The sequence below is a fragment of the Aquarana catesbeiana genome, linkage group LG09 (assembly GCF_042186555.1).
Source record: "Aquarana catesbeiana isolate 2022-GZ linkage group LG09, ASM4218655v1, whole genome shotgun sequence".
NCBI classification, from domain to species: domain Eukaryota; kingdom Metazoa; phylum Chordata; class Amphibia; order Anura; family Ranidae; genus Aquarana; species Aquarana catesbeiana.
The window spans coordinates 220989281-221017095 of NC_133332.1; the positions used below are offsets into that span (position 1 = coordinate 220989281).

The 27815-nt window shown below is 41.5% G+C and overlaps 1 protein-coding gene across 2 annotated transcripts in view; it reads left to right on the plus strand.

Annotated features, from left to right (window-relative positions):
• LOC141108290 (rho guanine nucleotide exchange factor 3-like) overlaps positions 1-27815 on the plus strand; it is a 60965-nt gene that overhangs the window by 3488 nt on the left and 29662 nt on the right. The window contains exons 2-8 of one of the 2 annotated variants that reach the window (XM_073599773.1): positions 6039-6090; positions 6168-6221; positions 12747-12854; positions 15539-15700; positions 19238-19300; positions 22077-22173; positions 23713-23789. In XM_073599773.1, the coding sequence (XP_073455874.1) occupies positions 6039-6090; positions 6168-6221; positions 12747-12854; positions 15539-15700; positions 19238-19300; positions 22077-22173; positions 23713-23789 (613 nt within the window). The remainder of the gene's footprint in view (positions 1-6038; positions 6091-6167; positions 6222-12746; positions 12855-15538; positions 15701-19237; positions 19301-22076; positions 22174-23712; positions 23790-27815) is intronic. The other variant, XM_073599774.1, reaches the window with a different exon arrangement.

Below are 27815 nucleotides of genomic sequence, written 5' to 3' on the forward strand. Positions count from 1 at the left end.
TGTCCTGTCAGGAATCCGGCCCTGGGTGGGGTGGGCCAGATAAATGTCCTCGGCAGGCCGCATGTGGCCCGCGGGCCGTAGTTTGAGGACCCCTGGCTTAGAGTGTCCAGATTCATGATATAGGTGCACTAGCAACTACTTCTGACATCTTCTGGTACCATGGCACAGCATGAATGCTCCTGAAGTGTGAATCGGGGGCCTGTAAGTTTGATTCCCATGAATGAGCAAAGATGGTTCCTCAAAGTAGCACCAAGGCTTTGGGGGTTGTCGGAAGGGCGGATGGACTTGTGATGAAGTAGTCAGGACTTAGGTCAGTTGGGGTTTGATGGTCCTGTGACCCTAGAACTTGGGCAGGTATATGGTGAAGGAGAATGGTATGTTGATGAAAAATATGAGATTCACTGGTAAAATGCCCCAAAAAAAAAAAAAAAAAACACAAAAATGTCTTCCTCGGTCTTAGGATGTTTGTGTGGCATTTATTGACTTTGTGGGTTCATTCCTAAGCTTTCAGCACCTAACTTTCTATGTTCAAGTTCCCCTTTGTTCCATTATAGGGCACAGTATCCACTTTTCATTTACATGGTTTCAAGGACTCCCACTTGATGGTTGCATAGCTAGAATTAATTTAATTGAGGCTTCTTTCACATGGTACCAAGGTCACCCACATCATGGTTATACAGTGAGAAGGTCTGTTCCTTAACCCCTCTTTGCTAAGAGAGGCTCCCTTGCCACCAAGCACATAGTTGCTGTTCCACCCCAAACAGTTCTGAGTAGACACCTGCTTGATATGCTTTGGTAATCACAATTTTAGATTCCACATTCACCACCCTACATGCTGCGCCACAGACCTAGATGCTCAAGCCTGAGAGCTGTGCCTATACATCCTAAATTTAACCAAGATTCAAGCTGCAAAGTGTAGTAACCCATAGCAGCCAATATGAAGCGGATTCAAAAGAAGATTTGTTTCTATTGGTTTTTATACGTTTGTACAACGTTAATAAATACATCTTGAAAGGCAACCACCTAAGGATTTGAACTCGCAACCATTTCAAATTTGAGATTACATACCCTCAAGACTATAGTCTCAGATGGTGGGTGTTGTCTCTAGCCAAAGTTGTATTATGACATACCATATGATCAGTGGATTAATGTTCAAACATTGTACTAAATTGCCGTAATCTATAAATGTAATACTTCGGAATGTGCATTGTTTATTATACTGTTAAAAGTTGTTAATAAACTTTATTCTGATTAAAAAAAAAAAATTGCCATCATTTAACAAAAACTAGTTTCCCAGTTGACCTTCCAAAGGATGTTCCCATCTGGTAAAACTGTATTTTCAGGAATACGTTACCTTGAGCATTAGCTAAATTACATAGTTACATAATAGATGAGGTTGACAAGACACAAGTTCATCAAGTCTAACCTATGTGTGTCATTATATGTCAGTATTACATTATATATCCCTGTATGTTGTGGTCGTTCAGGTGCTTATCTAATAGTTTGTTGAAACAATCGATGCTCCCCACTAAGACCACCGCCTGTGGAAGGGAATTCCACATCCTTGCCATTCTTACAGTAAAGAACCCTCTACATAGTTTAAGATTAAACCTCTTTTCTTCTAATTTTAATGAGTGGCCACGTGTCTTGTTAAACTCCCTTCCGCGAAAAAGTTTTATCCCCATTGTGGGGACACCAGTATGGTATTTGTAAATTGAAATCATATCCCCTCTCAAGCGTCTGTTCTCCAGAGAGAATACGTTCAGGGCTCGCAACCTTTCCTCATAACTAATATCCTCCAGACCCTTTATTAGCTTTGTTGCCCTTCTTTGTACTCGCTCCATTTCCAGTACATCCTTCCTGAGGACTGGTGCCCAGAACTGGACAGCATACTCTAGGTGCGGCCGGACCAGAGTCTTGTAGAGCGGGAGAATTATCGTTTTATCTCTGGAGTTGATCCCCTTTTTAATGCATGCCAATATTCTGTTTGCTTTGTTAGCAGTAGCTTGGCATTGCATGCCATTGCTGAGCCTATCGTCTACTAGGACCCCCAGGTCCTTTTCCATCCTAGATTCCCCCAGAGGTTCTCCCCCCAGTGTAAAGATTGCATTCATATTTTTGCCACCCAAATGCATTATTTTACATTTTTCTACATTAAACCTAATTTGCCATGTAGTTGCCCACCCCAATAATTTGTTCAGATCTTTTTGCAATGTTTCCACATCCCGCGGAGAAGTTATTGCCCCGCTTAGCTTAGTATCGTCCACAAATGCAGAGATTGAACTTTACTCCATCCTCCAGGTCATTTATAAACAATTTAAATAGGATTGGTCCCAGCACAGAACCCTGGGGGACCCCACTACCCACCCCTGACCATTCCGAGTACTCCAAATTTTAACACCACCCTCTGAACTCGCCCTTGTAGCCTGTTTTCAATCCATGTACTCACCCTATGGTCCATGCCAATGGACCTTATTTTGTACAGTAAACATTTATGGGGAACTGTGTCAAATTGCTGCTTGCAAAGTACAATAACCCAAAGCAAACATAATGAAATAATACCTAGTCTGAAAGTAGATTGGCTATTATGGGCTTCTTCAGTTTATGTAACTTTAATAAATGAATCATGAAAAGGTGATTGCTTGAGGATTTGAACTTGCAAACTTATCGTTTGTGAGAACAGAAGCATACACGCAGGGCCATAGTCTCAGATGGTGGGCATGGCTTTAAACTAGAGCTTTAATATCATGAAATAACACGTGACTAGGGGCTTAATATTTGAATATTTTAAGTTCCTACCATCAAACCTTAGACTAGCCACTTGACCTAGAGGAAATTCCCATTAGGTAAAACTGTACTTTCAAGAGTCCATTGCCATAAACCACAGGGCACTATCTCAACTGCTGCCTACAAAGTGCAATAACACATAGCAATTAATAAGAAAGGATAAGTCCTTGCAATTTTAAATGTGTCTGAAAAGGTGGTTACCTGGGGATTCAAACTTGCAACCATTTTACTTGCCCAGTGTCTTACATACAATGCCACTGCCTCAGATGTGGCTTGGGTTCAAAACTAGACCTTTAATTTAATGGAATACAATATGACTAGTGGATTAATCTTCACATAATTTACTAAACTGCTACCATCATCAGACCTAGACAAATCTCTCACTCGGCCTAGCAGAAATTCTCATCTGGCAAAACTTTACCTTCAAGAGTCTCAACTGCTGCCTACAAGGTGGAATAACACATAGCAACCAATATGGAAGGACACCTCCTCTTAAAGTTGATTGGTTGCTGCAACTTTAATAACTAAATCTGAAAAGGTAGCTACTTGAGGATTTGAACTTGTAAACATTTATTTGTTAGCTCAGTGGCATACATACAAGGGCATTTCCTCTTATGGTAAGTGGTTTTGGGAACTAGAGCTTTAATATCATGGAATACCATATGACTAGTGCATTAATATTCAAACATTTTACTAAATTGCTACCATCAGACCTAGACTAGTCTCCCACTTCACCTCCTAATAAGAGCACTTTCAAGACTCCATTGCCTTGAACCACAGGATGCCATCTCAACTGCTGCCTACAAAGTGCAGTGACTCCCCAGCAACCAATCATCTAGTCTGAAAGCCAATTGGTTGCTATGAGTTTCTGCAACTTTAATAAATAAATCAAAGCATAAGACCACCTCAGGATTCAAACTCACAAGCATAGCATTTATGTAACTACTGCCATACACACACCACCGGCAAAGATGATATGAGTGCCCAAACCAGTAGTTATATTATTACATATTATAATATTAGTGGCTTCATATCTAAAAATTGTACTGAATTTCTATCCCCAGACGTAGATTAGTCTCCTACTTGGTTTACTAAAAGATCTTCTCATCTGGTAAGAATGTAGTTATTACCAGGCCATTCTCCTAAACCACAGGGCACAATCTCAACTGCTGCCTACTGTGCATCCGGAAAGTATTCACAACGCTTTACTTTTTCCACACTTTGTTATGTTACAGCCTTATTCCAAAATGGATTAAATTCATTATTTTCCTCTCAATCCTACAGACAATACCCCATAATGACAATGTGAAAGAAGTTGGTTTGAAATCTTTGCAAATGTATTAAAAATCACTGAAAAAAAAACCCATGTACATAAGTATTCACAGCCTTTGCTCAATACTTTGTTAAAGCACCTTTGGCACCAATTACAGCCTCAAGTCTTTTTGGGTATGATGTTACAAGCTTGGCACACCTATTTTTGGGCAGTTTCTCCCATTCTCCTTTGTAGGACCTCTCAAGCTCCATCAGGTTGGATGGAGAGCGTCGGTGCACGGCCATTTTTAGATCTCTCCAGAGATGTTCAATCGTGTTCAAGTCTGACTAGGGTCATTGTCCTGTTGGAACCTTCGAACTGAGGTCCAGAGTGCTCTGGAGCAGGTTTTCATCAAGGATGTCTCTATACATTGCTGGATTCAGCTTTCCCTCAATCCTGACTAGTCTCACAGTTCCTGCTGCTGAAAAATATCCCCACAGAATGATGCTGCTACCACCATGCTTCACTGTAGGGATGGTATTGGCCACGTGATGAGCAGTGCCTGGTTTCCTCCAGACATGATGCTTGCCACATTCAGGCAAAAGAGTTCAATCTTTGTTTCATCAGACCACAGAATTTTGTTTCTGTTTCTCATGGCCTGTGAGTCCTTCAAGTGCCTTTTGGCAAACTCCAGGCGGGCTGTCATGTGCCTTTTACTGAGGAGTGGCTTCCGTCTGGCCACTCTACCATACAGGCCTGATTGGTGGAGCGCTGCAGAGATGGTTGTTCTTCTGGAAGGTTCTCCTCTCTCCACAGAGAAACACTGGACCTCTGTCAGAGTGACCATCGGGTTCTTGGTCACCCCCCTGACTAAGGCCCTTCTCCCCCGATCCATCAGTTTGACTGGACGGCCCATTATAGGAAGAGTCCTTGTGGTTCAAAACTTCTTCCATTTACGGATGATGGAGGCCACTGTGCTCATTGGGACCTTCAATGCTGCAGAAATTTTTTTTGTACCCTTCCCCCAGATCTGTACCTCGATACAATCCAATCCTGTCTCGAAGTTCTACAGACAATTCCTTGGACTTCATGGCTTGGTTTGTGCTCTGACATGCACTGTAAGGGTCCTCTCACACGGGGCGGATCCGTGATGATTCGCCCCTTGAACATCCGCTTGCTCAGTGGGGATCGCTCTGTGGATCCCCGCTGCGCAGGCAGATGACAGGTCCGTCGCTACACAATGTGCAGCGATGGACCTGTCACAGTGCCGCTCTCCCCTATGGGGGATCGGATGACGACGGACCGTAGAGTCCGTCGTCATCCGATCCGAAAACGAATGGTAAAGTAGGTTTTTCCTCCGTTACACTTTTTCGGATCGGAGCAGGTCGGATGTCAGCGGACATGTCACCGCTGACATCCGACCCTCCATAGAGGTCTATGGAGGGTCCGTTCAGGTCCGCCTAAAAAACTGACAGGCGGATCTGAACAGATCGTTCATGTGAAAGAGGCCTTAACTGTGGGACCTTATATACAGGTGTGCGCCTTTCCAAATCATGTCCAGTCAACTGAATTTACCACAGGTGGACTCCAATCAAGTTGTAGAAACATCTCCAAGGATGATCAGTGGAAACAGGATGCACCTGAGCTCAATTTTGAGTGTCATGGCAAAGGCTGTGAATACTTATGTACATGTGATTGTTTTTTTTTTTTTTAGTTTTTTATTTTTAATAAGTTTGCAAAGATTTCAAACAAACTTCTTTCACGTTGTCATTATGGGGTATTGTTTGTAGAATTTTGAGGAAAATAATGAATTTAATCCATTTTGAAATAAAGCTGTAACATAACAAAATGTGTAAAAAGTGAATCGCTGTGAATATTTTCCAGATGCACTGTATATGCCACCAGCATACTCTCAATGCCACGGCCTCTTGCAGGCTTGGAATGCTACAAGGCAGGATGCTATAAAACAAATAATATTCCATCTTTTTGCCTCCTACAGGGCTCCAGTACAGCGAGAGCGATCCTATACCACTGGGTCTGAGACCTCGGGGGTAAGTAGTTAGGGGCACTGTGTGAGGCACAGTGCTTAGGAGTGTATCAAATGATTGATTTATTTTTTTGGTTTTAGCTGAAGAGGAGGAAACATGGAGACAGTTTACCAGCCCAGGTCACAGATGAAAAGGTGAATAAAGATGATACTGCCGCATGACTAGCTTCACTCCTACAATCTTCTGCTATCTGCACATTGGCCCTACTCCCAGAATCCTCTGCTTTTTTCACACTGACTCCACTCAAAGAATCTCCTGCTGTCTACACACACACACACACTGGCCCTAGTTCCAAAATACTTTGCTTATTACTCCCTGGCACATCTTACACAATCCTACACAAACTGGCCCCACTCACAGGATCCTCTACTCATTGCAGACTGCCCTACTCACAGGATCCTCTACTCATTGCAGACTGCCCTACTCACAGGATCCTCTACTCATTGCAGACTGCCCTACTCACAGGATCCTCTACTCATTGCAGACTGCCCTACTCACAGGATCCTCTACTCATTGTACACTGACTCTACTCATAGAATCCTCCTCTCACTACACATTGGCTCCAATCCCAGGATCCTGTGCTCTCTACACATTGGTTTTAATTTCAGAATCCTCTGCTTTCCGCAAACTGACTCAATTCTTTGAATCCAATGCTATCTGCTCTCTACACAATGCTTTCAAACCCAGAATCCTCTGCCCTTTGCTCCTCTCAATTACACGATGCAAGGTGTAATAATCAATGGCAACAACTCCAAGATCTTCCTAACATCAATAATTTGAAATCTGGTTGCTATAAGCTACTGCACTTTGCACTGTCTTTCTAAATAAGTCCCAGATAGGTTTTGCATCTTTTGTGTAATTTAAAACAATAGTGTGAAGCCATCTCTATGTTTATATTAGTTTATATGCACATCATGTATTTGTTGATAAAAGAGGTCTCTAAAATTTGTGTGTTTCTCTTAAATTCACATCAGGGCTTCCTGTAAAGTTTTGTGAATTTATAGAACACTTCAAAACCACATCCTTCTTTCAGAAATGCACAATTCAGACAAGTGAAGCTGCTTGCTGTTTACCTACTCTATCCTTGTGAACAAACCCATCAAGGTGAAACGCATTTAGGGAATGTGGTTTTTCGTGTGGAGATTACATGTATGCAACTGCTTTATTGATAACAGAATAAAGTATCAGGACGAGCTAACTATGGAGTTCGACTCTCATCCTCTTTTATTCAAAGTTTTCAGCTGCTGCTGCTTAATCCTGGATGCTGCACCTCCTGGTACACATTTCCTCTGTCGCTGCACCGCCTCATTACATCCACAACATGCCATTTAGATTAGCAGTACCAGCAGATAGATTGCATCCCTAATTACTGCCCTGTTAAAATTATTCGGTCCTGTAATCCTAATACCGATTCCATTCCGTGATCTTATGCTCACCACATATTAAGCTCTGATAAATTATTAATGGTGCACCAAGTACTTGGCCCACGGAAAACTGATTTATAGAATGTGGCAAATAATTTTTTAAGTTGAAATGTGTTTAGAGCGCCAACTATTAAAAAATCCCAAACTGTGATGTGCCATAAAAGTCACATGATCTCCACAAATAATGGTTCAGAAAATATGTCTGTCATTATTTTGTGTAATAGAGGTGTGCAGTATTGCATTAAGAGGATGGTGGAGCAAGACAATCAAGACCTTGTTTTATAAGCGCATGGTAATGTGCTTTGAATGCAGTTTAATTTCATTTTCATGGATAATGATTTAAAAAGGAAGTAAATCCTCCTGATGTTTTCAACCAAGGAAGCAGTTTTTGTGTGTGTTTTTTTTTTTTTTTTTTTGCACACATGTTTAAAAAATCATTTTAGGCCTGAAGATTACACAAAACCCACAAATATTATATAGTTTCTGAAAGCAGACACCCTAAAGAATAAAATAGCGGTAGTTCCAATTTTTTGCGTCACACAATATTACCGCAAAGGTCTAGAAAACGGGGGGGGTTATGTGCTTGGGTGTAACTTTATTTTTTTTGCAAAAAAAAAATACATTTTGTTTTACTTTTTTTTTTCATCACATAGGGGACAAAAAGTCCCCTATGTCTCCCCTGTGCTCCACTAAGGCTGGGTTCACACCTGTGAATTGGATGTTGGTTTCCCGGCATCCAATTTGCATGACAGGAGATTGTGACCGGCTCTCTATGGAGCTGGTTCACATATCTTCGTTGCGGCTCAGGAGCGGCATGCACAGGAATCCTGTGCGTCTTTGGCTCTGTTTCAGGGCTGAATTCAGGCAAAAATGTGGCCCTGATTCGTCCCTGAAACTGAAAACAGGCGTTCACTGGACCCCTGATGCAAGCCGCGTCTGTCGAAGGTGTGAACCCAGCCTTAATGTTTTGCAATGCAGATCACATTAAAAAAAAAAAACATTATATCCCAGCTGAGCTAGCCGAGTGACGTCAGAGGTGTCGCTTTCCGGGTCACAAGAAGAAGGCGAGGAGATATGTCCGCCCTTCTCCTCCCCCCCCCAGCCGTCGGCACCCGCCATGGAGCTCCTGGGCCCGCAGATGGGCAAGTGGGGGGGTGGCGCCGGTATCGGGGGAGGGGGGGTGTGAGAGCAATCGGGCAGCAGCGCTGCCGCACGAATGCTCTCACCTGACAGGCACGAGTCTGTCTGTCAGTTTCACACACAATCCCGGTGGCTGCAGCCTGGCAGTGAGAGGTTTAACCTTCAACTGCCATGATGCGGCACGTGATCAGTTATGACACCAGCCATTGGATGGTTCGATAGTTTGGTAGAGAGCACAATCAATGTGACAGTTACATTCCCGAAACATGTTTTTTTAAGCTTTAATAAAATGGATGTGCGGTATAAAAAGTAAATGGCGATACACATCAAATAGCACACGGTAAGTAAGAATTATTCTTTCAATGTTAGACATGCACTATACTGTATGCAAGATTTGTGACGTTATCAAATAATTGATTGTTTTAAATGATCCCCATTTCTAAGTAAAACATGTAGTATACCTGAAATGCAGTGCACCAAAATCAGATGTAATATTTGACAATTCACATACTTTCTCAAACCGTCAATCATAGTTTATAGGCCCATTGTCTTTGATTTATCAATGCGCTGATTTAATTTTTTCTTTACTTTACTGTACTTTGAGGTGGGGAAGTTGAAACGCAAATGAAAGTGTAAATCAATTAACTACATTCTGGGTGACCAAAACAAATGGTGTGCAAAGTCTTATGCCCCGTACACATGATCGGACCTTCCAACAACAAAACAGTGGATTTTTGTTTGAAGGTTGTTGGCTCCAACTTGTCTTGCATACACACAGTCACACAAATGTTGGCCAACAATTACGAAGGTAGTGACGTACAAGACGAACGTGATATCTCCATTGCGAACGCTAGTTTTACAAGACCGAGCGCTTCCGGCTCGTACTTGATTCCGAGCATGTGTGGACTTTTGTGCGACGGACTTGTGTACACACGATTTGAAAGTCCGACAACAAATATTTGTTGGTGGAAAATTTGAGAACCTGCTAGCCTACATTTGTTGGCAGAAAGTCCGACAACAAATGTTTGGAGCATACACACGATTGGACTTTTCGCCAACAAGCTCACATCCAACATTTTGTTGTCGTAAAATCCGATCGGGTGTACGGGGCATTACACTTTTTTTTTTTTTTTTTAGAAAGCAGCCACGGCCTGAATATAAAAGTCGTTTATCTTTGGCAGTATGCTGCAGAGAGAGTCCCTTCTCTCTGTATGGAAGCAGTGATCCCTCTGAAGAGGTCTGATACACCCCCTGGGGCGTCAGTCAGACTTTTACTTTTGCAGTCAGTACATTTCAAGCTGTCTCGCTGATTGAAGAGCTTTAGCTGTGACTCAGCATGGAGTGTGTAAGACATCTGAAGGGACTTCTGCTGGATGAGCTTTTATACTCTGGCTGTAGCAGCTGTTTAAAGAAAACAAACAGTAAGGTCCCATTCACACCAGTGTGATTTTGTCCTGTGTGTGTTTGCCATCATGCTGCACCACAACGGAAATCACATTATTATGTTGGCCATTCACATCAATGCAACATGGTGCAGTGCAACTTTTGAAAAGGTACAAGTGCTTCTTTGGTGCAACATAGTGCATGTTTGGCTTCATAGGCTTTATGGAGACAAATATTTCAGCAAGTTACTAAGGCTAGACATATGTGCTCTGGTGTTAATGTGAGTAGGCAAAGCTTGGGGTACATTTGTCTAATATTAGTAGCTTTTGGACCCACTTTTAATCTAGACCCAGTGTCCATGTCAAACTAGCAACAGTTGTCATGTGTCCTAGGGAATTAAAAAGAAAAAGATTTAACATTTTCCTTGTACAGTGATGAGCAGTTGAGACATCAGCTGAGCGTATTACTGGCTCCTAAAGACACATCTCCTCACCCGGGGTACCTGCATTTGGACTATCTGATCAGAGTAGGAATAGCCCCTGTATTCATTAGATACAAGTACAATGGGGGAATGTTTCAAAATGTGAGCAGCTGTGCATGGAAATCAGCTTCTAATTTCAGCTTGCTCAGTTAAAGCGGAACTTTACCCATAACAACTTGATAAAAAATAATGTTCTTTAGCAAGGTACATACATTCCACAATAATAATTATTCTGCCAAAATTAGTGTGTGCTGTTAATTGCCTTCAGCATTGCTCCTGTTTCTTCTTGCCGGAGGATGCCATTTTGCTGAAGCCCAGAGCCCCAGCAGTAAATCAAAAAGTGGAACTAAACCCATCGCTTTACGGTTTCAAAAAAGTTAAATTTCTGGAATGCCAGGATTGCTAACTGTGATATTTGTTTTTGCTCTCAACCAAACTGTCAAACCATCAAATGGCCGGTGTCATAACTGATCACATGTGCAGCACCATGGCAGTTGCAGATCAAACAGAAGCAGCTTCCTTGGCTGTAAAGCATAGGAGGGGAAAATTCTGCTTTAAAGCTGTCAGCCAGTTGGCCTCTACAAACTCCGCACACTACCTAAAAATTTAGAGCAACTGAACATGTACAGAGCAGGGTGAGTGTATTACTGGATTTTAAACAGTATGGACACTTATTTTTAATGTTTTACATTACATACCGGGAAAAGGGGCCAGTCTGAAATGATCTAGAAGGACTTTAAGCTTTGAAAATTAAAAATAGAAGCTGATTGGTTGCCATGCATAACTGGTCCAGATTTTTGGCTGCTCCAGTTTTGATAAATCCCCCTCTATGTTCTCAGTACCATCTGTAAAACCTCTGTGCTTATCTACCTCTTTTCCTGCCAGCATTGCTATTTGCAGTGTAGTAGAGGCTCAAAGCATAAAGGGGGAGGATTCAGATATAGGCTACAGAGAAGCCTGGCAAACAGGTTAACCAGTCGTGTGAAGAGGAAGGCAGAATTCTCCTTTTAACCATTCTGCGTTTGGCACTTTTTGGCTTCTGCCATTAGACTGTCCTCATAAAGAGGAACTGTACTCCGGAATAAACTCCCAAAGAAAGGCAAACAGAGGGCAAAGGACTGGTCACCAGTATAGCATGTGGTCTCCCTGCAGCTGATCTTTCCCCCATTACGCCCTTACTATGCCTAGTTTTGCATTGTATCTCTGTTTGAAGGCAGCCAACTTTGCAAAGGGTGATCTTTGCAGTAAGCAGCACAATAGGGACATAATCAAATCTGAGACAGGCTGAGGCAGCAGTGCATTAGATCTCACACTGCAGATATGATGCTGTAGACCAGAGGTCTCAAACTAGCGTCCCTCCAGCTGTTGCAAAACTATAAGTCCCATCATGCTTCTGCCTGTGGGAGTCATGCTTGTAACTGACAGCCTTGTAATGCCTCATGGGACTTGTAGTTTTCGCAACAGCTGGAGGGCCACCAGTTTGAGACCCCTGCTGTAGACACAGGAGTGCCTAGGCATCCTTGCATACCAGGAAAAGCACTGTTATTTTTTCAGGATGAATTTAACACAAAATGTACATGTTTCAGGGTACTGCTCAGGCACAATATATTACTAAATGTTCCCTATAACTTTCATTTTTTGAGTATATGTCCCCTTTAAGAAGCATGTGATTTTGTGTTCATTGTTCATTTGTGTGACTTTTTAGCATAGCCACCCTCGAAAGAGATCAGTGTTACTAGGGTTGCATCGATACCGAATATTTTCACGAATACTTGTACTTGGAAAAATGCTCCGACACCCGAAATAATTGGGCTCAAATTGCACTGCAAAGAACCGCATATAATCTGAACAGTAATGTGGTGCGATACCTGACGGAATTGCATGCGGTTTTTCCGCACCACTCCTGTGTGAACCCGGGCTTGTCTTAGTGACTTTAGCCTGGGTTCACACAGGAGCGGTTTGGGAAATCGTATGCCATTCGGACAGGAATCACACCACATTTCTGTTCAAATCTCTTGCGATTCTTTGCAGTGCGATTTAGGCCCATAATTTTGTAAGGGCCCAAATCACACCGCAAAGGTATCGGTAATCTGTATCGGCGAGTACTTGACTGGTACTTGTACTCGACCGTAAAAAAAACGGTATTGGTGCAACCCTAAATATTAGCAGAAAAATGTTTTCTTGCTAACAAGCTGTTGTCACAGTCTGTTTTCTTTGTGTGTCACTCGTAGGAACCCAGTAACAAGAGGGTTAAGCCTGTCGCCAAGACTTTATCGGCCAACAGTACGCCACAGCAAATGAAAGTCACTCCACTGAAGAAGCTCAGCTTATCCATCCAGGTAATAAAAGAGGGGAATTTACTAAAACTTGAGGTGCCAGAATCTGGAGCAGCTGTGCATGGCAACCATCAGCTTTCATGTTTACAGCTAAAAATCTGAAGTTAGAAGCTGGTTGGTTACTATGTGCAGATCCTCCAGATTCTGTCAGCTCTAGTTATATTAAACTTCCCCCAGAAAGTGATGGTTTAATGCTTGTGGTCTGTGTTCCAACAACTAGGCCCTGGTCTGCAACATGACTGGTGATACAGCTAAACCTTCTGGTAATCACAAGAGCTAAATGGCTACCACAGGCTCAGAAGAGGAGGTCATTGACTATCACCAGTAATAGAACATTTTACCAGAGAGGAAACAGACCTTTACTGTCCCTGATCTCTTCGCTAGCGTTTTTATTCAGGATGATAAAAAGGGAAATTTCTGTATGTCCCATCGAACATATCTAGAGAAAGAACGAGAAAAAAAATCTGGCACCAAAATGTCTCATGAATAAAACATATACGATTTTATTAAATCCATCCAATAAAAGGAATCAATACGTATAATTATTGATGCTTTTCAGCCTCCTACATAGGCCTTAGTCATAATGGTCATCATCTTTATCTAATCCTGTTTATCTTTAAGGGCTATTTTGGTAGCAGTACTATTTCAATAGATATCTGAATGTGTCCTACATACACCAATCTTCTTGGTTTTTCAGTAAACATAGAATTCTCAGTCCTAAGGACGTCTGGGTTCAGTATTAGTGTGTGGCGCTTGGGGGGGGGGTCTGGGCTCTCTGCTTTTCTAATCTCCTTCTGCAGCAGATAGTGAAGGCATCTAAGTAGGTTTAATTCTCTGATGGTCTCCTTAAAATGGACCTGTCATCATCTCTAACGCTGTATTAGACTGATGGGCAAAAATACATGGTAAATAATAAAGGATACAATGATAATAATACAAAATGAAACAAAATTCATATAGACAAAATGCACACACTTGGGTACCATTAGAGTGCAGGGGTGCACATTGGATCTCTATTTACAGGTATCCCAGGACATGTGAGATGTTTATTAATGACTTTATTGACATCATTGTAACAAATCACCATATAAAGTAGCAAGGGCTTTTAGTGTTAGTTGCTTAATTACTTTTTGCGTACCTTTTGATTTTTCACTGCTTTGTAAAATTGTTCTTAGGGAAGCCTAGCGGAGGAGATAGGAAAAATTCTTGAAGAAGAAATTAGTGAACTGAGTACCTACTGGTGATTAGTAAGAATAAATATATAGTATTTATAGATGTGACCAGCAAATAAAGTTAGAGGTGTAGATTGAACAGTGTGTGCAGTAGTTAAGAAGGGAATCACTGGGCTTCCCTAAAGAGAAGTATTTTCAGTTTTTCCAGATCTGATCCCTGAGTTTAGCTGGAAAATTTGCTCTACTTCTGGACTCAAAGATGGGCTTTATGAATGTGGGGAACAGGGTCCTGGTTTGGGGAGAGCTGGTGAGTGGGATGGTGGCATATTTCTTCCTTTTGTTCCTTCTTTTTCTACTGCTCTGGGCTATTTCTGCTTTTTTTTTTTTCTGCTTTTTATACTCTTATTTCTTTATGTAGTATTGGACCATTTCTAGAGCATCAATGTTTACTTGAAATAAGTGTTAGGAGTTACAGAATATTCATACCCAAACTTTACTTGGTTAAAAATTTAGCTTTTTTAATGACCAAAATTGAATTGTATTGAAGTGCAGAGACGTAATGTCAACGAATACAGAAAAATGTGAATATCTCTTAACTGTAACAATATTACATTACACTTACTGGATCACTACTGGTTTATTGATACTTCATTGAACATAATGCATAATCTGTATTGCACTCTTTGAAAACCAATAAAACTGTTGGTATAAAGATGAACTTTACACTAGTTTAGTGTAAATCTGCCATCTGCCTTGATACCATACTGCTGGACATCTTGTTGTCTTCCCCTCAAGGGTGCCGGGGTATTTTCTTTTCTTTACGGGATTTGACATCCATCAATTTGGTCTTGTTTGGGAGTATAGTCATCTTTCTCCCTTCACAGCTCCCGGTGGAAAAATAGTGGACCTTCTGCAAATTTTTTTCGGGCCTCTGTTATTATATATATATTGCTATACATTTGAATTCATTCCTTAGCCTAACCACCATCTGTATTGAAGGTGGCCAGTACTTTGCAGCGAACTATACTTTCCCCTGTGCCTCTCCTGAAGAAGCGAGATTTCCCTCACAAGACGCTTTGAGATTTGTAGCACAATTGTTTCAGATTGCTGGTGGTCATCTCTATGAACTACTTAGGTTCTATGGAAAGGTTTCTTTGTTGATCTTAGTTGAATATTATATATGTACTGATGTTCATTCAATTCTTGCATTATGTGTTGTTTTTAAATGTATGTTAATATATTTTTCATATTTTTTTTTTTTATATACTACATTTGAGGTGTGACTCATTAAAAGTCCTGTGGGCTAAATCCTTTCGTTGTTTACACTAGTTTACTCTTCTTTGGATACAAATTGCTCCAGTGAAAAATGGCACAAGGGGAGTACATGCAGAAAATAAAGATGAGCCAGATTTTCACAAAGCCTTTAGTGATGTTGCAGCTGCTTTTGGGCTCAAGCAATTGGGGGGACTCTAAACCTAAAGCAAAATGTTGACTAACAGATTCCAATCTCTGCAGCGTTCTATAGGTTGCTGCAATGACAACCGGCTTTTTAGCTTCTACCCACGTACACGGAGCCGAGATTCAGCATCCGCTAAGAAGAGGAGCAGCAAGTTGTGGAGTGAGACCTATGACAGTGCACGGGAGGAGCTGTCCACCCGGGAGATTAAACGTCAGGAGGTGAGGTCCAACCATACCATGAATACTGTTACAAATGCCAGTTTCTTCTTTGTGGTTTATTAAAGAGTACAGTTATCCTAAACTAAAATGTGATGTGCCCAGTCAACTATGATCTTTTTCTAACCTTTATTGATTCTTCCAGAGCCAATCTATCCTTTCTGTCTCCCTCTGTGGCCTTAAAGAATATGTAAACCCAACATTTCACATTCCTGATATGTGCTTGTTGTACCATATACTACTTGTATGAAAAAGTATCCTCTTTACTTTGTATGGCTTTCCATGTGTGAAATCCCTTGTGTTCCTGCTCCTCTGATTTCCTATTAAGAACTGACCACACTAAGCAGGAGAACACATCGTGGTCATTTCTCTTGCTATGCTGGGAACTCAGGCTGCTTTCCTAAAATGATTAGGCTTGTCCTGACAACCCCCCCTTGCACAGCCATTCACTGGGAAGCTCAGTGTACTGCTTCTTTCCCCAGCCCTTATGCAGATGAGAACAGAGGGAATGTGATCACTTATAGATAAAGGGGAGAAAAGGGTATTTGATAATGTTTTTGTTTACAATCACTTTAAAGCGGTGTTCGCCCCCCCCCCCCCCCCTTTAAAAATTAAAAGTCAGCAGCTACACATACTGTAGTTGCTGACTTTTAATATCAGGACACTTATCTGTCCTGGAGTCCAGCGATGTCGGCACCCCAGCCAATGTTTACATCGGCTGTTGGTTTAATTAAACTCTAGTAAAGGGGAAGTGGCGCTGTTCAAAAAAAAATATATATATAATAAAAATAAAACCTATGTGTAAATTCATATGAAAAAAATAAATTATAATCTACTAATGTGGGTATTGCCAATACTCCCTATAAAGTGAATAGTGCTTCAATCAGAAATAAATAAAACAAAGGTAAGTGTAACATTCAACACATATTTGGAGCAAAGGTATAAAAAATAATTTCCCATATAATACATCAACGCACACAGAAAATAGTATAAAAAGTAAAGTGACAAGTGCTATTTCCTACGTGATTCAGTCCCAAAAAATGTATATATATGTGTATATAAATACACACAAATTTCCATGTTAAAAAAAACACAATAAAAACAGGTCCCAAAAAATATATTAAATAAATGTCTGTGAACAGTAATCCGCGCACAAGAAAAATCAAGGTGACTCTTTAGTGCTCCTCTCTTCCATCCGCATCCCCCTCCTGTGACTGCACTCACCAGAGCGCCTCACCCCCTTATATACACATATATATACATATTTTGGGACTGAATCATGTAGGAAATAGCACTTGTCACTTTACTTTTTATACTATTTTCTGTGTGCGTTGATGTATTATATGGGAAATTATTTTTTATACCTTTGCTCCAAATATGTGTTGAATGTTACACTTACCTTTGTTTTATTTATTTTTGATTGAACCACTATTCACTTTATAGGGAGTATTGGCAATACCCACATTAGTAGATTATAATTAATTTTTTGCATATGAATCTAAACATAGGTTTTGTTTTTATTATATATTTTTTTTGAACAGCGCTACTTCCCCTTTACTAGAGTTTAATTATTTCTGGACTCCACCTAGGTGGTGTTCCCCATTAGGGAGGCTGCAGTTCTCTATTTTCCTAAGCGCGGATATCTGTTGTTTTAATCGGCTGTTGGGTGCTGCGCCGCCATTGACGGTAAGGGAACCCGGCAGTGCAGCCTTGCGCTTTCACAGCCGGGTCCCTACTGTGCATAAGTGAAGTGCGCTGCGCTCTTTTTCTGGCCCGTCAGCTGGGGAAGGAGGAGGGGGCTGAACTTGTGATGTACCTCGCCGCGGCGAGGTCCGACAGAAGTGGGGACAGGGTACCTGTCAAAAGCAGGTACCCGCTCCCCCCTTTCTCCCCGAAAGGTGCCAAATGTGGCACCGGAGGGGGGGAGGATTCAGATAAGCGGAAGTTCCACTTTTGAGTGGAACTCCACTTTAAAGAGGTTTTGTTCAGACATCTCTTAAACATCCTAATAATTAAAATGAGTCACTCCTCAAATGTAGTATATAAAAAATATATGAAAAATGTATTAACATACATTTAAAAACAACACATAATGCAAGAATTGAATGAACATCAGTACGTAATATTCAACTAGGATCAATAAAGAAACCTTTCCATAGAACCTAAGTAGTTCATAGTTCACCATCAATCTGAAACAACTGTGCTACAAATCTCAAAGCGTTTTGCGAGGGAAATCTCGCTATTTCAGGAGAGTGGACCCCAGACAAGGCTGTTAGTTCTGACAAAAGCCGCCCTGAGAACCAGCAGCGGGGCTCCCTGGGTTATGGGTCATTTCGCCGAGACACCAGGGACTGCGTCCAGTCTAATCCACACATGGACAGACAGCCAACCATTTAGACCAGCCAGGTAGAGGAGCACACCTAGGTCCTGCGCATAGGAGGAAAAAAGAAGAACGCAGAGGCTGTAGGTGGGCTCAAATTTATATGAATTAAGTCCTGGAGGCATGGGGGGGGGGCAGAGCCTATACCCAGCTGTGCTGACATTGAGCCGTCAGGAAAAGTATAGTTAGTTGCAAGGTACTGCCCATCTTCCACCCAGATGGTGGTTAGGCTAAGGAATGAATTCAAATCGAATGTATAGCAATATTATTCACTTTACTTCAGCACCTACCATCTTTTGTTTTTGCAAATGTTGTGCATTTATGAGCACTTTTTTCCGCTGCTATTCAGCTGGCAGGTACCTTTACTTGCAGTAGCACCAAGATACACCAGGACAGTTAAACAAAGATATCTAGTGTTGTATGCAATGCAAATTTTGCAGTTTCTGTGGAGTTAATTACCTTACATTGTTGTAGAATTGTATGTACAGGGAATCTGCCTGCAATTTTTCCAGTAATATACACTTCAGATTGTTTTAGTATGCACAGTATTTTTGTATAGTATTTTAACTTTATCGGAACACTACATTTCACTTTTATTTATGTTTATTTTATATACATATATGTTTGGGTTTGTATACACTGGGTTCTCACATCATACAAAAGAACTACACACTAAATTTTGTAACTGAGTGATCTACATTTTTTTTTGTTTTACACCTAATTGATGTTTACTGCCAGCACTTACCAACACCAATGCTGTGATTTATTCTTCTTTCTCCCATGTTTTTTTTCCACTAAAAGAAGTAGGTTCACTTCTTTTTAAACCACCAACTAAGTATCTGCTATTAATAGAACAGCGCCACATCTACTTTGATTTCCTTTCACTTTTCATTTACTCCACCTAGTAGTAGTAATTGGTAGAGGCAGCAGTTCCTTTAACCAATTCCAACCCTTGAGTCAGTACTTATTCCTTTGCGCGGAAACTTTTTCTTTTCTTTCCAAATTAGATACTTTCATGTGTTTTTGATGGAGAATAAAAATGCACCAGCCTCAGGTTCTGTACATCACATGCAATATAAGTAGGTCCCAGGGTTTCTTCTGTGTAATGCATGATCTCTATTCACTCTGTTGTATATATGACAAATATAATTCTTACACAGGTGATCTTCGAGCTGATGCAGGGGGAGCACATGTTGATAGAAGACCTCAACCTGGTCAAGAAGGTAAAAAACCTGCAAGAACAACAGTTTTAAAAAAAAGATTTAAGATTGTGAAACTCCAATTGCACTCCTGTGTGTTTCCAATCCTCCTCTTGCTTTCTATGTAATTTAATTCGTAATTTAATTCATAATATATAACTTTAAATTTCTCTGTAATATACAGTAAAAATAAATGAAACTCCAGAATTAAAACATTTGTATTTTTTTCCTTACTGTGTCTGCATTGAACAAATTTTCCCATCACTTCTTGTCCCAGTGACAGAACAAGAATTGCTTACTGTGGGTCCCTACTTTGCTATCCCACTGACACCATAGGAAGTCAGGAGATATCTCTATAACAGAGCCACAGAAAGCAATTAAAACTTGGCAAAAGTGATTTTTGTTCCATGTAGAATTAAGTCAAAAAATGTTTGGCGGGGCTGAGTCTAATGCTTCAGCATCTAATGAACTCTAAAGTTGTCGTGTTGGGTGTTGCCGACCATTTAAATTGGTAATTATCCTCTTATGAGATATAGATGACCTCAACTAATGGCCACCGACATCACCGCTCTGTATGTAATGCTAGAGAAGAGTCTAGATAGAGTCATGGCCAAAAATATTGACACCCCTGCATTTCTGTCAGATAATGCACCACTTCGCCCAGAATATTGTTGCAATTACAAATGTTTAGGAATTCTCATGTGTATTTCTTTTGTTTGTATTGGTATGACACAAAAAAGTGGAGAAACAAAAAGCCAAATCTGACACATTTCACACAAAACTCCAAAAATGGACTGGACAAAATTATTGGCACCCTCAATTTAATATTTGGTAGCACACCTCTTGGAAAAAATAAATGAAATTAATTGCTTCCTGTAACCATCAATGAGTTTCTTACACCCCTCTACTGGAATTTTGGACCACTCTTCTTTCGCCAACTGCTCCAGGTCTCTCAGATTGGAAGGGTTCCTGTTCCCAACCGCTGTTTTGAGACCTCTCCACATGTGCTCTATGGGATTTAGATCTGGACTCATTGCTGACCAGTTCAGTACTCTCCAGTGCTTTGTCTTAAACCATTTATGGGTGCTTTTTGACATGTGCTTTGGTCCTTGTCCTGCTGTAAGACCCATGACCTCTGACGGAGACCCAACTTTCTGTCACTGGGCCCTACATTGCACCCCAGAATTCTTTGGTAGTCTTCAGATTTCATAATGCCATGCACACAGTCAAGATATCCAGTGCCTGAAGCAGCAAAGCAACCCCAAAACATCAGTGAACCTCCGACATGTTTGACTGTATTCTTGTCTTTAAAGGCCTCATTTATTTTTCTGAAAACATTAGAATGATAAAAGCTGTAATTTTGTTTTGTCTGTCTACAGCACATTCCTCCAAAAGGATTTTGACTTCCTCGGGTAAATTCCAATCTGGCTTTTTTATGTTTATGTGTCAGCAGTGGGGTCCACCTGGGTCTCCTGCCATAGCGTTCCTTTTCATTCAGATGGCGACGTATAGTATGAGCTTACACAGTTGTACCCTGTGCCTGAATGCCAGCTTGAATTTTCTGGAAGTTGATTTAGGTTCTTTATCCACCATTTGAAACAATACTTTGTTGCAATCTTTGATCAATTTTTCTCTTTCATCCACGTCCAGGGAGATTAGCTACAGTGCCCTAGGCTGTAAACTTCTTTACAATGTTGCGCACAGTAGACACAGGAACATTAAGATCTCTGGATATGGATTTGTAACCTTGAGATTGTCCATGCTTTTCCACAATTTTTGTTCTCAAATCCTCAATTCTTTGCTGCTCTTTCTCTTCTCCATGCTCCACATGGCACACAGAGACACACAACAGAAATGTTGAGTCAATTTTCCACCATTTTAACTGGTTGCCGGTGTGATTTCTATATTGTCAGCACCTGTTAATTGATACAGTTGAATTTAATTACAAATTACAGGAGCATCATAAACTTGGAATGCAATTATTTTTTACAATTTTGAGAAGGTGACAATAAATTTTGTCCAGTCCATTTTTGGAGTTTTGCGTAGAATGTGTCAGTTTTTTCTTTTTGTTTCTCCACTTGTTTTGTGTCATACTAATACAAACAAAAAAAATAACCATGAGAATGCCTGAACATTTGTAACAATTTTCTGGGCGAAGTGGTGCATTATATGACAGAAATGTAGGGTTGGCAATATTTTTGGCCATGACTGTACGCTTCAGGTGTGGTTGGAGACTGGAGGCATGCAGCAGGACTCAGGATGTTACATGAGACTGCTAGAGAGCACTGTTATGTGCATGAGTGCGAATATGTGTGTGTTTCGGTTGTAATATGATCCTGTACTGCCTCATATTTTATATCGGGGTCTGTGTAGTCCCCATAACCTGTACTAATTTTGTTACCCTTGGGTAATGTATCTGTGGATGTTACCTATACTCTTTTTCTACTTTTGTAATAGTTCTCTTTTTGTATGTTTATGCGGAATCTTAAATAAACACCTCTTAAAGAGATACTGCTATCACAGCACCCTTACACATTTAAATTGGTGCTTCCGCTACTGACTGCTGGGAGCCAAGGGATGCACAGCAAGTACTAAAGGGCCTCCAGTTTGGCCCCGGGTTTTTATATAAATCTTTTGCTGGTTTAACTTGCCTAGAATTAGTTCCACCATCCACAAGTTAGATATGGAGTTTCTTTGGTATATGTTGGTACTGTTGACCCCTCTGTAAAGCCCCCCCCCCCCCTTCCCGTTTCTGCAGTGTAGAACCTGCTCACCATTCCTTGTTGAATTGTTCTTCTAGAACTACTATGAGCCCATGCTAAAACTGGCGATCATGAGTGAGGAAGAGCTGAACCAGATATTCGGCATCCTGGACTCCCTGCCCGCATTGCACCAAGGTGAGATAGTTATTGGATATACAGTACTGGTGGTTGTGCATTTGGACACTGGAGGAAATGCAAGTTGGTGTCATTAGTTAGGTTTAGGTATAAATTTATAGCATGCCAACAAAATTTCAGCAGATTGTCATGGAGATCACCTCTGCTGTCTCTTGAATGTTTATTAATGTATTATATACTGTTACTACATAGAGAATAACAATCTCTGGAAGATACCACCATACAGAGCAAAATTAAAGTGACACTGGATACAGTGCCTTGAAAAAGTATTCATAAATCTTGAAAAACGAAAAAACGTAAATGTATTTTATTGCGATTTTATGTGATAGACCAACACAAAGTGGCACATAATTGTGAAGTGGAAGGAAAATGAGGTGTAGAACCACCTTTTGGTGAAATTACAGCTGCAAGGCTTTTTTGGTATATGTCTACCAGCTTTGCACATCTAGAGAGTGAAATTTCTGCCCATTCTTCTTTGAAAAATAGCTCAAGCTCTGTCAGATTGGATGGAGAGCATCTGTGAATAGTAATTTTCAAGTCTTGCCACAGATTCTCAATTGGATTTAGGTCTGGGCCATTCTAAGACATGAATATGCTTTGATCTAAACCATTCCAGTGTAGCGCTGGCTGTACGTTTAGGGTCATTGTCCTGCAGTCTTTTGCAGACTCTAGCAGGTTTTCTTCTAAGATTGCCCTGTCTTTGGCTCCATCTATCTTCCCATCAACTCTGACCAGCTTCCCTGTCCCTGCTGAAGAAAAGCATCCCCACAACATGATGCTGCCACCACCATGTTTCACGGTGGGGATGGTGTGTTCACGGTGATGGGCAGTGTTAGTTTTCCACCACAAAGCGTTTTGCTTTTAGGCCAAAGAGTTCAAGTTTGGTCTCATCTGACCAGAGCACCTTCTTCCACATGTTTGCTGTGTCCCCCACATGGCTTCTCCCAAACTGCAAACAGAACTTCTTTTGGCTTTCTTTTAACAATGGCTTTCTTCTTGCCACTCTTCCATAAAGGCCAGATTTGTGGAGTATACGACTAATAGTTGTCATATAGACAGATTCTCCCACCTAAACTGTGGATCTCTGCAGCTCCTCCAACGTTACCATGGGCCTCTTGGCTGCTTCTCTGATTAATGCTCTGCTTGCCCGGCCTTTCATTTTAGGTGGACGGCCATGTTATGGCAGGTTTGCAGTTGTGCCATACTCTTTCCATTTTCGGATGATGGATTGAACAGTGCTCCATGAGATGTTCAAAGCTTGGGATATTTGTCACCCCATAACAGGAAGTACCTAAACAAGAACCTTCTATTTTGTTAATCAAAGCTACAGTTTCAACATTCGTTAATTATGTTCAAATGCTGAAGCTTACATTAGATTTTAGTAATTGGGTGTAGATCTACTTTGTCTATTTGGATGGATAAAGTTAACTTCTCATAGAGATGAAGGTTAATGGAATTGAAATATTCTCTGTGAAGCTGCATGATTTTTCTATTCACTACGAGAAATTATCTATGAGAAAACCTCTCCTTTTATTCCAGATCTCCTAGACCGCCTGCTGAAGTTACGCCGTGAGGATGGAACAGTGAATCTAGTGGGGCCAGCAATGCTGGAATGGGTGAGCAGAATCTCAGCCTGGTGATGCTGCACCAATCAGGTTTCCAGCCCTTCACTGTGTGATAGTTACACTGACAATTAACAAACACTATTTTAAAGCAAATTCTTAATATGTCTTTCAAATGTCGAATATGATAATAATGATAGAATAATTTGAGTTGCATTGAACAAGGCATTCCAGGTACCTGTCTTTGTAATCCAAAATTTTAAGGATCCGATTCCTAACCTGCAGTTTGGATAAGGGGAGGCAGTTACAAGAAGCAGCTAGTAATGTTAATCTGGCCACACTTTACCATTATCTAAGTAATGCAACAGGCCTGCCTGGTTGGATATAGATTGAACGGCCCTCATTTGACATATGATCTAAAGGAAAAATTACAAAAATTGTACAATCAGATTTTAACATTGGCCAGAAAACAGTTCACCTAGAAGTAGTAATTCATTTTTGTGGAAATAGAGACTTAAAGCATGTAACCGATTCTTATATCTCTTAGGATGAGAACTAATGAGACATGTGTGTGTGTGTGTGGGGGGGGGGGGTATAGAACTATGGTAGGGCAATCTAGCCAATAGTGCTGCTAGGAGATACAAATCGCTGATGGGTGACTCAGCCCCCTAGACTCCATTTTTAACTGAGATATCACTGTTGGGTTGAATAATTAAATCCAGTTATAGGTAACTGCAATCCTTCAATATACATGCATCAAACACAAGGCCCGCGGGCCCAATCCAGCCTGCTAGGCCTTTCATGTGGCCCGTTCACCCAGGGGTCTTTTCATCCAGAATATGGCGGAACTAAGTTCCACCACTCCCGGCTCTCGCCCTCCTCTCACCACTTTTACTTGTAGACACAGAAGCTTTCTGTGTTTACAAAAAACAACTTTTCTCGGCAGCCTGCAGCTTTCACAGATCCATGCCTGCCCTGCATGCACTTACGGCTATTCATGGCGGGGACAGATGCTGATCAATGATCTCTCTGCAAGTGACGGGAGGTACTAGAGCCGTGCCGGGTAGGTGAGATGCGAAGGAGCTATTTGGCTTGGGGGGGGGTGAGAAGAGATGAGGGCTGTGGAGGGAGATGTGTGCAGAGGTGGGGGGGAGTAGTGCGGAGGTCAAAGGAGGAGAAGGTTTGGAAGTGAGATGTGGACAGCCTATGAAAGAGAGCTGAACCCTGCACTCTGTATGTAGCACACTCCTCAACCCTGCACTTTGTACACTGCGTACTCCTGAACTCTGCACTCTGTATATAGTGTTACACGACACGCAACCGTAATGCTAATGCAGCCCGCAATGAATTTGAGTTGACACCCCTACTCCAATATATACTCTAAACCCTACACAGAAATATCACATTGGCCACCAAAAAATAGCATTTAATATAAACTCACTACTGAATATGTCAAACGTTCACTGAATTTGTATATATGAGGGGTATTTCCTAAGACTCACAAAGATGACTTCCTGTCCTGGCAATCCAGCTGCTGCTATTGTCTCCTAAAGGGACTGGGCTGAAACAAGAATAGCAATCAGGCATTCTGACTCAATGGTTTCATGCTTGTTCTGGATTAGTGGTTAAAAATACTAAAAAGTGGTTCTAAAAGCAAGGCATCTTTATTTATTTATTTTTTTACCTTAAAGTGGTTGTAAACCTCAGACATGAAATACGAACAAATGAGGACCTCTGGGGCCAGAGACAGCTGACATCCTTCTGTATGTAATGGGTTGTTAGGCATAGTGGGTGCAAAGATGGTGAATGTCATTGAGCGCCAGACACTTCTTGGATGTAAAAGAGGTTTTATTTCTCTTAACAGTCCTTTTTGTAATTTTGGGGGGAGAGAGGGTTAGGGCCAGGACAACCTTAGGTAGTTGCAAGTTCAATTAGCAGATGCCGAGACTTCAATAGGAGGACAGCCGTGCAGGGAAAGGCCTCCAGCAAGAAGCCACATCTGCACGTGCAGGAATGCTGTCTTTAACAGTTCCTAACACAAAGCGTAACAGTTCTTTCACCTTCACTACAACTTCTCCTTGTAGTTCTTCCATACACTGAGCTCCCGGTCTCTCACTAGACCCACTAATTCACTGGCACTGAGTCCCTTGAGCTCCTCAAATCTTCACGGTGGTATCTTCCTCAAGCATCCCCTCCGCTTCTCTGCTGGGTCCCTAGCTTGGCACTCTAGATACCTCTCCAGCTTCACCCACGCTGGCCTGCTTGCTCCCTAGCTTGACACACAAGGCTGCTCTGCAAGCATCCCCTCCACTGGCTGGGTCCCTGGCTTGATTCCCACTGAAGTTTCCCAATTTTTTACTGTCCCCGTCAGGTGAGAATGCTGCTCCAGTACTTGCTTCAGTTACTCACTGTGGTCCCTGGTAATAAGACGGATAGTCCTTTACTGGCGACAGCTTCCCCTCTACCTCCAACCACGACAGGTTCTCTGGCCGGCAGAACCGTCACTTTTGGTTGGACTGCAAGCCGCAATCCCAACCCTGCTCTGCTCTCTTGCTTCTGGATAGGCCTGCAGACAGCCTAGCAGCCAGGAGCCCCGGGATAGGCCCAGTCTCCAGCCCAGCAGCCTGGGCGCACTACACATGTCCACCCAGACAACCGTCCAGCTGGCACAGAACATAGATCACCTGACTCCCTAGAATATATAGGTTCTCCCAGCAGGCCAAGGGATTCAAGAAAACCCCTTCCCATTGGCTGAGATACCCCACATACCCATAACCTGAACTTGAGTTGCCCTTCTCATATCTAGTACCCGGCCACCTAGTGGTAGCAGAGAAAAGTGCAACAAGGCCAAACTTAGGGTGAAATCAATAGATCTCTATCAGTAAACCAGGATGACTACCCCTGGCAAGTAAATTTGGGAGGAGCTCCCTGCCTAAACTACAGGGTGCTACATCCTCCCCCTGCCCAAAAAACTACGTCTCGGAGTTTGAAGAAAAAGTAAATTTTCAGTCCTCAAGCCTGAGAGCGAATGTCCTGGTAAAAACTGGGATGGGTGGGGAGAACAGGGAAGGAATAACAAGTAACCGTGTATAACTGTATATGGCGTACCACATAAAATAAACATGGTGTTAGACATATGAGATAGTAGATCACATATGACAAGGAAATATCAAAAATAGTTATGTTCAATTTTTAAAAGTAAACAAGAGCAATGGTATTGCTTCCTAACTATCTATCCAATATATACAGTAATAACAAGGTATAGAAAAGGATTAGGGTTGTTGTCCAGTTAGATCCCTGTCTCTCCTTAGCCAAGGAAGAAGCGCCAACTCAGCAACACCTGAAAGAAAGTAAACAGCAATGCAAAGGCATCCTATTCTATGGTAACACAGTGCAATATATATACATACATGATTGAATGGTTTTCAATTGTCTTCAGCCGAAGACAGCATAGCAGTGTAAATACACCCTATAGAATATTACATTATTTACATCTTTAGAAGCAGATCCCATCCTTCATAAAGAATGCCACCTTCTTCCCATTTATCAACAAACTTAGATCTAGCACATAATGTGAATAAAGTTCACTCAGGTCGGCATCACTCACGCCACCTAGTGACCACACTAGAGACAGTCCATACATATGGTTTAGTCCATTATTCACATGCATAGTGAGAATTGACCCTTCTATTATAGCATAATCTAACTAAACACTTCCAGTCCATCGATTTCCCTCTGGGTGGACTATAAATGTGTCAAGGCATTCCCTTAACACATTTACTAAAAGCATCAAGCTGAGTGTTAAATAGCAGCGGCAGTTGCTGGACTATTTGCTCAGTCAGTTGATGCGATTTCTTCTGGTAGTACCTCTGCATTTGTTCATCGGGCTATAGTCAGAAGGGGGAGTAGAAACACCCCAAAAAAAGGCTCAAGAGGGACTCCTTCAAGCTCAAAAAAGCGCACTCCACAAGGGCTGTTAGTGCTTCGTGGGCAGTGCATCACCAGGCCTCCATGGCTCAAATCTGCAAGGCTGCAACTTGGTCTTCAGTCCATACATTTACCAGATTCTATCAGGTAGAT